This window comes from Emydura macquarii, unplaced genomic scaffold (genome assembly GCF_026122565.2).
Source record: "Emydura macquarii macquarii isolate MOO-44397 ecotype Brisbane River unplaced genomic scaffold, CSIRO-AGI_Emac_v2 contig_2897, whole genome shotgun sequence".
Taxonomy (NCBI): Eukaryota; Metazoa; Chordata; order Testudines; family Chelidae; genus Emydura; species Emydura macquarii.
In genome coordinates, this window is record NW_027133034.1 from 1908898 (window position 1) to 1921559 (window position 12662).

Consider the following 12662-nt stretch of genomic DNA (forward strand, 5'->3'; position numbering starts at 1 on the left):
GGAGGCCCCACAGAGCTAAATTGCTCAGGCATTGACTTCAGTCCCAGGCAGTGGGGCTTGGGCTTTGGCTTTCTGCCCTGGGCCCCAACAACTCTAATGCCAGCCTTGCTCTCCGGTTTATTTTGGCAGACCCCCTCAAACCTGCTAGTGGCCACCTTAGGGGTTCGAGGCCCCTTGTTGACAACAGCTGGTATAGACCACACCCATCTGGAAATCCCCTACATGGCTTCTGTTGTGAAGGGCTTCTGGAGTATATCATGGATTTTTGTCGGGAAGCTAAAATCAGGACAGAGGACTTCCATCTTACACTGTTTCTTTTGCTCATTGGCTTTCTGGCCTTTTACCTGTGGGCATCAGCCAGCAGAAATTGATTCATACTTACTGGGCCTGAGTCCCGTCTCTCATTTTAAATTGGTGTGGAGTTACTCAATTCCTGTCCATGCTCATGTGAGATCAGAATTGGGTCTGTTACGTCTAATATATATTGCATTGTGAATGCCTGTGACAAACTACCAATATTGGTGATTGCTACTCTGCAGTCACTTTTCCAGGAAGTCCATTGTAGACCACAGTCCTGGTTCCTTTCACTCAGCATTAGAGGCTGTTGCTGCTTAACTCATAAATCCATGTAAAAATGCAGCTATGCTCTCCCGCAGCTGCCATTCTGAAAATGAAGGAAAAAGAAAAACAGACAACCTCGAAAACCCATTAACAACAACTAATGTTAAGGTGAATGTGTTTTCAAAACTGCAAACCAGGAACCTTATGTGATGACGTTCGTTCAAATTGTGAAACAGACACACAGAAAAGGACGCTTTAAAAAAAAAAAAAAAAAAAAGTGTGCTGATGTTGTTACTGCCAGCTTTTGACTCTGAGTGGAGGATTTTTTCCACTAGCTTAATGTTATGAATTAATTTATCACGAAACATTGAACATTCTCTCTGAGCAAAAGAACAACTTTGACAGTATCTACATCATTCAGTTTTTCTTTTCACTCCAAGCACTAGTTAGTTATCACTCTAACCCCTCGTTCCACTGGATTGTTCTTGGTAAAGACAGAGCAAATTCCAGTAGTATTATCATATTTTATGAACAAATACGTTAAAAAAGCAAAACATTTTTATTCTAGTGGAGAAAAAAATAGGATATTTCAGGTGTCATGAAAGAAGTTCCTCAGAGTCTAGGACATTACATGAAAAATTGGGACATAGGATCACTTTAATTGGTGTCCTATTGCACATTAAAAAACTTTTGTCAGACCAAAGTTTACTGTAAACCACAGCTGGGTATTTTATTTTCCCCTGTTAAATCTTTTTAGTCCAAATACTAAAGTAATCAAACTTAGTTTATTAATACCTGATTAAGCTTGCTTCATACTGAACAAATTCAAGGCAATCTCAATGGTTTCCAAAATTTCAGTAGTGTAAGAATGGTGGATTGGTGTCAGATGGCTAAGGAATATGTTTTCAATTCATTTATTTTTGAACTTCTAAATCATAATTAAAGATTTTAAAAATTAAATACTACAGAAAAATAGAGGCATTTGTATGAAATCCATGAATTTGTAATAGCTAAATTATATGGATCTAAAATATCTGTGCGCTTTTTTCTTATGGAATATGCAGTTCATTAGTAAAGCAAGTAATTAGTAAAGCAAATAATAATAATAAAGCAAATAATAGCATGAAGGCAAATTTCCTGCTAAATGTAAGTATATTTATGATTAACCATAAACAAAGCAACAAAATAATATAATCAAAATATTGTTATATAACTGTAAAAATAGAGAACAAGCACAAACAAAATGTTTTAATCCTTCCTTAAAATGTAAATTGTTTTCTTCTTTTCTCAGCTGATAGGGCTAGTGATGCTGAGAGTTTCTATTTGACAAACAAGTATATTCTCCATTATCTTTATCTCCACGCAGAATCATTCTGATTAGTATAATTTCTTCCAGCAATACAAGTGTCAGATGAATGTTGTGGAATTTACTTGATTTTATAAATACTGTTTCATTGTATATTTGGAAAATAAGGGTAAACTCTTTAGCACATGAGCTTTGTAATAAAACCCCTGGCTTGTTCATTTTTCTAACTAATCATTTATTTCAACATTCATATTGTATGCTCAAAACCTTTCTCTTGATTAAAATTTGAATATACAAGGATGTGTAACATTATACCTTAACTGATGTATGGAGTCGCATACTAGACTTTGTGCACACCCAGTAACTGCAGGGATAGTGTATATGCCTCTGGACAATATTGCTCCCTTGTTTCTTAAGTGACATTGTTGGTGTTGTGCACAAGCAGAAGATTTGTGAACTAAACATAAAAGCATCTGGTGCCCTACCTTAAATCTCCACAAATGTCTTTGAATTCTAAGGTGTGTAATGGGGAGGTTGGTAGCATATAGTAGGCTCAGTCCTGATAAGTCAATGGGTGCTGTGGACGCTTTCACCTCTGAAGATCAGGTCTAAGGTGTCTAAGGTTCAGAACCCAAAATTGGAGGCCCTTAAAATTAGTAATTTCTTTGGGGGGGGACAAAAACCACAACCCTGCCATCTATTGTTGGAAGAGCATCTAAAATGGAGTACACATTTGTAGTCTAACACTGCAAATATAGTTGAAAATATTTTTCTTTTATCCATTTATTATTAACACTTTTAAAAAGGGAAAATGTTCATTTTGAAATACACAGGTCCTAACTCTGTCCTTGAATATGAGTGCATGGCTGTCATGGACTTAAACTGAAGTTATACCTGGGCACCTGAGAGCAGAGTTTGGCCCATGAGATGTATTTTTACATAAGTTTTTAAGGAAGGATATAACCATACCAATCTCTCTGTCAAAGTCAGATACAAGAATAATGGGCTTTACTAAATACGAAGGTAGTTCAGGTTACAATTAACACATTAGCTCAGTGAGTTGTCTGCTAGAAAGCCTGTGTAAATTTCACTAAACCATAAATTATTGGTGCACTGTGGCTTTTTAATGTACTGTAAGAGGAAATCAATTTACTGAGGAAGGAGTGCATGAAAAAAATTAATAGAGCACTAAAATATGCTCAAATAATTGAGCACATTCTAAATCCATTATATAAAAAATCCTGATGAGTACAAACTCATTATTTGACTATTGGTATTTGGCCCATTGTAATTGTCGGTCACATCTCAACTGATTGCCATGACCATACTCATTCTTTATCAACATCAGCAAGAAACATTGTTTCTCTGTGGTTGCCATCAATGTCACTCCAGCAACTGTGCTGTAGGTATTCAAAGAGAACCAGATTTTGAACACTAAAATTGATGGGAGTTTTGCCTGAAATAAGGAGTGCAGGGTTGGATTCAGAGCGGGGCATTCCAGACTGCAACTCCCTACAGCCCAACTGCCCTTCTCTCTACCATGAACATCATTTTTGTGACATATCACTGAGTCTGTCAGTCTGTAGTCACTTCCAACTACAGTCATTCTCATTTCCATGTTGCAGACTATGCAGAATTTTTCCTAAATGTTGAGGACTAAATTGTGACCATTTTATGACCAATTGTATAATGAGAAAAGTAGCAAGACTGAGCTAGTCACAATTGCAGAGAGTATAGGAACATCTCAAAGTTAGTGCCAGCAGTGCTGCTCCTCTCTCAGAGGGCAAGGAGAAGTGGAGCAGGGCCAGAGTTTGGCTGGTGTGGTTGGGGAAATGCATACTGTACCCTTTACAAAGATGTAACAATGGCTCCTCAGACCCTGCCCCATAGACCTATACTCTAGCTCAGTTATCAATGGGAAAACCGTGCTTAATTTATCCTGGTCTCGTGAAAACATGCTAGCAAAGTGATTTATTTAGCTCTGTCTTCTTGAAAAACTGATGACTTTTTAAAAAAAAAGTCTACTTAGTCATCAGTTCCACTTCATGCAGCCACCCAAATTCATTCTATTTACCCATTTGGCAGTTAAACTTTACAGAGTAAATTGCTTTGCATACTGAACCCAGGTCCCACATATTGTTGCATAACCTGCCATGGCCAGGACCTCATGAGATTGAGGACATGTATGCTTAAGGGCATGTCTACACTAAAAACTTAAGTCAACTTTTGTTAGGTCAATTTACAGCCAATGCAGTAATTACTGTGGTGGTTCAGGTCCACAATACTCTCCTGTTGGTGGAACGCGTCCTCACCAAGAGCGCTTCCACTGATGTAAGAGGAGCAGTGTGGGGGGCTGAAAGACCAGGTGCTCAGCTCCACACACAGCTCCCCGGCAGGAGCTTGGCCAGCCGTCCAGGCTCCTGGCTCCCTGCTGGGAGTGCGGTGGCCAGCGGAGTGTCAGGCTCTAGCTGAAGCTCCCCTCCTGCTCCGGAATGACAGCCTGAGTTGTCAGCCAGGCTACAGCATGGAGCCCTGAAATTCACAAGAATGAGAGCCAACAGGAGATGGATGTAAGCAACCCGCAGTGTCTGTGGTAAATGCATCACCCTAACCACATCAACATAAGCCCTATGCCTCTTGTGGAGGTGACATGTCGGCATAGTAGGGCCTTACATCAACGGGAGCAAGGCTGTAGTATAGACACTGCCATAATTAAGTCAACATAAGCTGCTTTACATAGATCAAACTCTGGGCTGGTCTACACTGCTGTTAACAGGAGATATGCAAGCTACATTACATACATTATGTAGCTTGTGTATCTCCCGTCGACATACTTATATTGACATACTGTGGCATCTTCACAGCGCCTTACTCCTTTCGGAAAGGCGGACTAATGGTGTCGACCAGAGAGCCCATCTACACGACACCTTCAGTCGATCATAGCAGAGCCTGCAGTGTAGATATACCCTCTGTAGATTAAACTAGGGGTCAGTCTGTTCACTAAGCAAGTGACTACAAAATCTTGCTCATACCATTTTCCAGTGTACCGTACAAGCACAGTTCTGAAAGTCTGCAGCACTGTAGCATTATGTGGCGCATATGCCTGGTGCCAGATACTCAAAATGCTAATTAAAAATAATGCATGATTTCCATCTTTTGGTTGCCTTTTCCTAAATAAGATAAGCTTTTCAAAATGCCTGAGGAACTTGCATTTTCCTCCACTGCCAAGGTTACATTCTATTCCTGAATTGTTTGAAGGTTAATTAAATGCCTTTATCTGGAACTAAAGTTAACAGTGACCCACAAAAGAGTTTAATAAAAATGGGGCTTTTGTGCCTTCTTTATGCTTTTTTGGATCTACAAAGAAGGTCTGAAAGTGGAGTCTGGATTAGTTTGGGTTTTTTTTCACTTTAGAAATACTAGTGATGACAATTATGGCCTTCCCTGCTTTTTGTTTAGAAGTCTTATTGAGGATCCATTTGACCTTGGTTTTAAGTGATTTGGACATGGTGTCCAATATAGATGCAATTTCACTGTGCAATTCACACCTGATCCTATAGAAATATTAAAAGTAAAACTTGTGCTATACAAACAAGTTTCTCCATTAATATTATAGAATAGAGTAATTCATTTTGTAAATAAGTCTTGTTCATTAATCATATGAGTATGACTGTTGTAGTTTTATTATTTATATAGAACACTAGTTATTCATGAGACTTTACAGATCCATAAGAAAACCTATACCTGGAGGAATGTATATTAAGTTTCTTTTCTAAAGGCCAAATCTAGATCCTTTTGACGCTAAAAGAAGTTTTGTAGTTGACTTCAATGAGACCAGGATTTTGCCCACTGTGCATTCTAAGGCCCCGATCAATCCTACAGGATGATAAATGCCTCCTGTGAATGGTTGAGTGCCCTTAACTTTCACTGATTTCAGTGATATCCAGGCTGTCCAACACCCTGCAAGAGAAAATATTGGTTTTGTGTACTATAAGTATCTCAGTATTCACAGATATAAATGTAATGGCTGCAAAACCATAGGATTACTATTGTACAGGGGAGAAGATGATACTATGCATGTAAATAAGAAAAAAAGAGGACCGCTGCAGAACTGTTCTGCAAGTTACTTCGGGGGTGGGAGGGGAGGAGTGTGTCCCATTCCAGGGTGCAATCCAATCCAGTGAGGGATTGTCTCTCCACCTGCCCTGCAACCTGGGGTGCCTCACAATGCTTTGCTGTTGTAGCTCCCAACCAGCCTGCTCACATACAGCCCAACGGCATGCAGGTCACACCCTGAGTGTCTGTGTATAGCTGCAGCCCTAGTCTAGCCACTCTGACCCCAGCAGCCTGTCAGCAACACTCCAGTCACACACTGACTTCCACCAGCCTTGTTACTACTTGCAGGGTGACCCCAACATAGGCCTAGTTCTGAATTTTCCAGAATATGTGTGGTCTGCACTGTCCAGCCAATTCCTGGACAGTCCAGATTTTAAAGGTCTGTTGCCCTGTAAAAGGTCAATATTCAACTGTTTGCTACCTTAACTAGAGTTACCAAACAGTTCAGTTTAAACACAACACTGGATTAGTTTAGATTAAAAATAAAACAAGTTTATTTAACTACAAAGAGAGAGGCTGTTTTAAGGGAGCACAAGTATCAAGTATTAAAGTCAGAAATAGTTACAAGAAAAATAAGATAAAACACTTCCTAGAAGCTGAAACTTAACTAGCAAGATTTGGGTCAAGGTAAATTCTCACATGATCCTGGCAACAAAGCTGACCAAATTCTCAGGTGTGGAACTCCACCCAAAGTCAAAGGGCTCGTTCCTTTGTCATCTTAAGTGAAAGAGACCTGGGGGGTGTTTGCCCATTTTTATAGTCCAGTCACCCTTTGACATGTGGTTATCCCTGGTTAACATTCATTCCATCTGTGAGGAAGGAGACATGGAGTCTTGTGTGGTGAAAGAGGTTCCATGTTGTTGTATGCTAAAATGCAGATGCTCTGTTCCTGCTCCTCTTCGTTGCCAAAGAATGGCCACTTGACCAGTGTTTGCCAATCAACTTTGATGACACCTGACTAGAGGCATCAACTTGTCCTTTGTCTTTTGAGAAACAGGTTTGTCCCCTCCACAGATTGTATGGTAAACACATTGTAGTTATAATTTCATTTTATGTACATAAATGCATGTCGTATATACATATACACAAGAATATTGATGATCAGTGTGGTGTTCGTTTTTAAATGATACCTCGTAAAGCATATTTTACACAAAGATTACTACAATAACGTGTAGAATGTGACTACAGGAGTGCTTTCAGTCACAGAGAGATAAAGACTTTATCCAATTACAATTTTATAAAAAAGTACAGAATAAAGAAACAAACCCCTTAACCTCTTAAATTATTTTCTATTTCCAGTAATAGAAAATAGAAGAATATCCAAGTAAAAGTGGATAAGAAGTGACCATGGTTGATGAAGAGCACTTTCTGCACTCCTGATTTAAAGGGAGGAATTTGCTGAGCCTAATAGATAGAGTAATAATCAATGGAACTTATCTCTGAGAAATGCCAGGGGAACCTTGAACCGTGGAAATGATAGCTAGACTCGACAGATGTGACATGAAACATTCCACACTTCGTTATCACGTGCTGTTGCTTGCTAAACTGTGAAGAACTGCATAAACTGTATTTAAGATGCTTTCTATACTATTGCCAATCACCTTTTTTGGACTTGAAAGTGATATTTTCCTATTGACTCTCTCATGATTTCATTTGCATGTGTTCTGTGATTGTGTACAAGCAAAATATGTAATCTGCTTTACCTATTTAAAGATCCATCATCAACACAGTGGTAAATAAAATTAATTCCACTTTTTTCTTCCCTGAATCATAATCACTTAGGTCCATGTTGTTGGAAGTCAAAATTGATTTCATACAAGGTTTAATGTAAATGTCTGCACTTACTTTACGGACAATAGCCTTTAAAGATATTTTCACTGTTTATTAGTGAAATGAGAAAAAAAGCTATTTATAACAAGGCCTTATGTTGTGTACATACATTGTCTTTGAAATGTGTGATTTAGTTTATTGCTTGTAAAAGAAATTATATAATTTATTTAGTAAATACTACTGTAAACTATAGTTTTATTGACAGAAATAAAATATTTTGTTCTCAAAACTTGTGGCACAAATTTCCAACTACTTCTGATTTATAACCTTCCTATTCTTGTCCTTCTGACTCTTTCTAAAAAAGTCATTTTTTATGCAATGTGCCAAACAATATATAGCAGGTAATCTGTTCCATATCTTCTCACACAGAAGAGAAGGTGGAAAACCCGTTATACTACAAGTAGAAGGGCAAAAGAACAGATGCAACATGTATCGTTTGATAAACATTGCAGATCTCTCACCCTGTGCAACCATTGCAAGGCAAAAAAAAAAAGATAGAAGCTTTCACATGGCAGCAGAGATTACACAGCCATAGCAAGGTTGCTAAGCATCATTCTAAGAATCTAGACCTTGATGTGGGAGCATATTTAGGAACTTCATAAATGCCTCTTTAAGGTGTACAGAAACTACTGGGGATGGCATCTCTCCCAGAAATAACATTTTTTGCAGAATGGATAAGTGTCAAAATAGGGAACACACTTCCTGGAAATAACACTTGGCACTTCTGTAGATATGAGAATTTTTCCCATCCTTCACAAATAAACTTCAGTACCTTTGTGAAGTAAGTGGTCTCCCCATTTTAAAGATGGGATGGAGAAGGTCATCTAACAGAAAATCTGTGGCAGAGCCAGGACTAGAATCTATCCTAACTCCCAGATGTGTGACTTAAACCACCAAACCAAACTTCTTAGGAAGATTATAGTTCCCCAGCGGCACCCTGGATCTTAAGCAACAGAGAGATCTATGCTCTGTGACCAAAACTGCTGCATATAATGGGTATAAGTGGGAATATGATTGTCTGCTGCTTTCTGCATAATCTGTAACAAATTTAGGATGTGTCTATGTACAAAATAAATTGTACTGAAATGTTTTGGTTAGTAAAAACCAGAAAAAGTTCCTAGACTTTGGCATCATAGAGAGATTTTTCAAACAGATATTTAGTCTTTCTTGGTAGATTCATGTCAGTTTTCCAATTATCTCTAGGACTATAGAATTCCCAAATCACTTATCCTGAGCAAGACCCCAAAAGAAATGTATTGAAAAGTGGTCAGTCTATGCAGGGATGCATTTTTATACTGCATAATACTCAAATAATATGCTTTCTTCTGTGTAAGTGGTTAAAGGGCTTGATAAATGAAAATCTTCAGTGGGAATTTGCACCACCTAAAAAGATTACATGTGTTCAGTGTGTTTGTAAACTGTCACCCGAGCATGCCTGTTTTTCCCCTTTGAATGGGAACAGTCATCCAATACACACAAAAGGACATCCAGATTAGATTACCAATTATTAGTGGAAAGATTCCTTTCTTTCCAAGGCTCACATTCTGAAGTGTGCATTATTGTGTTCCTGTTGATATGATTTCCAATCAGTACAGCAATGGAGTCTGTGAAAGGAAGTCCAGCTGAGTACTCCTGAGGGCCAATGATTCAAGCCTGACTCAGTTATGGTCTAATGCTCTCTAATGCCTGGAGCCATATGAGAAAATCTTACTACAAAATAACAGTGTAAAAGGTTTGCAAGGACTGCAGGTCTTACCCTTAAGTAACTGGATGCTATTTAGTTTGCACAGATGGCTTTTAAATAAGCTTGGACCATTTTATTCACATCAATTAGAGTTGAGAAGGGGACATCTGCCAGGAAAAATTAAAATATGTGCAGAAGGCATGGTCACCAAATATTAGGTTTCCTGGCCTACAAGAAGATCATTTTAGCTTATTTCTCCAGGTCTGTGCAGATGAAACACACCATAGGGAACAAAATGTGAAGAAATAGGTCACTGAAATGTGGCACTATCTGTATGTGCAGGTATTTAAATTCTTTGGCCACATGAACCTCCCAGAAAGAAAGGCAGATAGTTGAGGTCTGCTAGGGGAATATATTGGGCATAATTTAGACTTGTTATATGTACGTGACTCTGTAACTGATACTGTTCTGTAATCCTGTGGAATTCTGGAAGAGAAAAGTAAAGCAAGGTATCATTTGCATTTAACAAGAAATTGTGGCATCTCCCTTGACTGAAAAACTGGATATTTCTGCACCTTTTCTAAAATTCAGGACTAGAAAAAAAACACCGAACTCCTACCTTGATATATTATTTAAGTGTTGTTGGCTTTACTATACCACAGGCATCTAACTATTGGGTATCTTTCACAATTACATGCTCCAATGCAACACTAAACGCAACTAACACGACACTAAACAGTGATAAAGAGCAAATCAGCAGTACCCTCTGTCTATTCAGCATATAAACCATTTGTTGAGTCATTTCAGGTTGATGTGCACATTTACTTTCAATATGATGTCAGCCTTTTCCAGAGTACAAATAAAAAGCCTGACCCTGCACACAACTCCTTTTCATGCTAAGCTTGTAGAAGACAGTGGAAATCTGTATGCAGGAGGTATGAAAAATGTGGTATGATTTTTACAAAAAGTTTTCAACTTTCTATAATTACCCTATTTACATGATTTAAGTTGAGGTGTGGGACTTGCATAATTAAAAAAAAAAAATTAATGCTTTGAACTTATATAGCAATATCCCCCATGGAGTTCAATATGATTTTAAAATATGGGTATTGTTGCTCTCATTTTTCAGATGGGGAGACCAAGACATAGAAGGATTAATGGTATAGAGTAAGTCAATAGTATTAGACGTAGAGGGTGAAATTCATCCCTGTGCAGCGAGCCAGCACAAAACCTGTGCATCACGTAAGCTCTATTTTGAAGATTTAAGTAAGCATAGGCCTTGTGCTACCCTCTGTACTAGGGCAAATATCACCCTAAGAATGTAATGTTTAATTTTACCCTTAGCTAAATCAGGAGAAATTCAAAGATATTGAGCACATCCTCAAAAGAAAAAAACACACACTGGTTAAGAATTAATAAGTGTGGGCTGATAATGACTGGCTAAATGTTCTTGAACTCTATCTACAGGATTACACCTTTTTAGCTGTAGCAAGTCCCTTTTATTTGGAATTAATTTACCTACAGATACTTTTGATATTACAGCAAGCTTTATTATTTGGCTGGCTTTTGGTAAGTAGTCTTTTAATTTCATACTTAGTAATTTGCTGATCCAAAGCTCTTTTTGTGAACACTTTGTGTTCAGCACACAAAAGGCACATGGTATTATAAATTATAAATGAAAAGACTGACTTGGTTCTTTTTTCTGAAGCAGGTAAAAGAAATGAGGAGGAGATATCCAAGTAACAATAATTGCAGTGTTCAATGAAGGAAATTCATTCCAAAAATCTTAAATTATAAACTCACACACACACATCCCGTTCCCAGGCACAAGCTGGGGAGAACCTTCAAAACATTATTTCAGCTTTCAGATATTAGCTAAACAAGATGGCCAACTGGCATATACCATTGGTTGCCTCTCAACAAATTACTATCATTCACTCCTGCTTTTAGCCACTTACCCACTAAATGTATTATTTTATCCTTTCATAGAACTCAACCCAATCTCTGCAGTTAATTTGGAATTTTGTGCACCCAAGCTTTAGTGGCTGACTTTGTACATTCAGAACTCAGTTTTGTGCATGTGAACTACACTTGCACACACACATTGATAGCCTCTAAGTACCATATTTCCATGTAACTTGTAACGTTGCAGACAGATACTTCTGAAAATTTGGTCCTAAGTAGAGAACATCCATTTCATTCCAAATAGTCCCACCACAGTATAATGTCAAAGAACTACAGAGGGGAGATAAATAAGAATCCTCTTCTCTCTTTCTTGTGATAAATTTAGACTGTCTCCAATGAAATTTGCTTTCTATACAGGGAAAAAACATTGTTTAACTTTGTTAATGATTTTGCCCTTAGTGTGGACAAACATAGTTGTATTTAAAAATCCATCAGCTGATGTAGTTTAAAACATGCTAGTTAACATGCTGTCTAATAAAATTAGGTGATTACTTTGTCTATTTACTTTATCAAAGTGAAGGTTCAGAGATGACTTGATCATAATTTGTAAGAACCTATGTAGGGAAACCATTTCTTCTAGTAAAGAGCTTTTCAACTGATCAAACAAAGGCATAACTTCATCCAGTGGTTGGAAGCTGAAGCTAGACTAATTCATTATTGCCATATGACTTGAGAGTAATTAACATATCTATATTTAAGATACAGGCAATTACAGATCTGTTTATCTGATCTCAGTAGTATGCAAGGTTTAGAACAAATTGTGAAGGAAAGAATAATTAAATTCAGAGATAACTGGTGAAGGGGATATAATGCAACACAGCTTTAAGAAAGGAAGATTGATCAGACTAGACTAACCCGATTTCTTTCTTTGAGAAAATAAGTGATTTTTTCAGATAAGGAAGGTGCAGTAGGTCTAATATTCTTGGATTTCAGCAAAGCATTTGACACAGTACCACAGAGTTAAATTTGGGAAAAGGCAGATCAGTACAAGCATTGTAAGATGGATAAGGAACAGGCTACAGGGGAGAAGGCAATGTGTTATGTTAAAAGGTGAATTATTGGATGGGAGAGAGGTTACTAGTGGAGTTCCTCAAGGATCAATCTTGGGAACAAACTTATTTAATATTTCTATTAGTGACCTTGGCACGAAAAGTAGGAGTGTGCTAATGAAATCTGCTGCTGATACAAAGTGGGGAGGCA

At 37.8% G+C, this 12662-nt stretch overlaps 1 protein-coding gene across 2 annotated transcripts in view; it reads left to right on the plus strand.

Moving 5' to 3' along the window:
* Positions 1-8042, plus strand: part of PIP5K1B (phosphatidylinositol-4-phosphate 5-kinase type 1 beta) — a 140184-nt gene extending 132142 nt beyond the window's left edge. The window contains exons 15-16 of one of the 2 annotated variants that reach the window (XM_067568658.1): positions 6862-6980; positions 7283-8042. In XM_067568658.1, coding sequence (XP_067424759.1) covers positions 6862-6945 — 84 coding nt within the window. In that variant the 3' untranslated portion in view covers positions 6946-6980; positions 7283-8042. The remainder of the gene's footprint in view (positions 1-6861; positions 6981-7282) is intronic. The other variant, XM_067568659.1, reaches the window with a different exon arrangement.
* The last annotated feature ends 4620 nt before the right edge of the window (positions 8043-12662 follow it).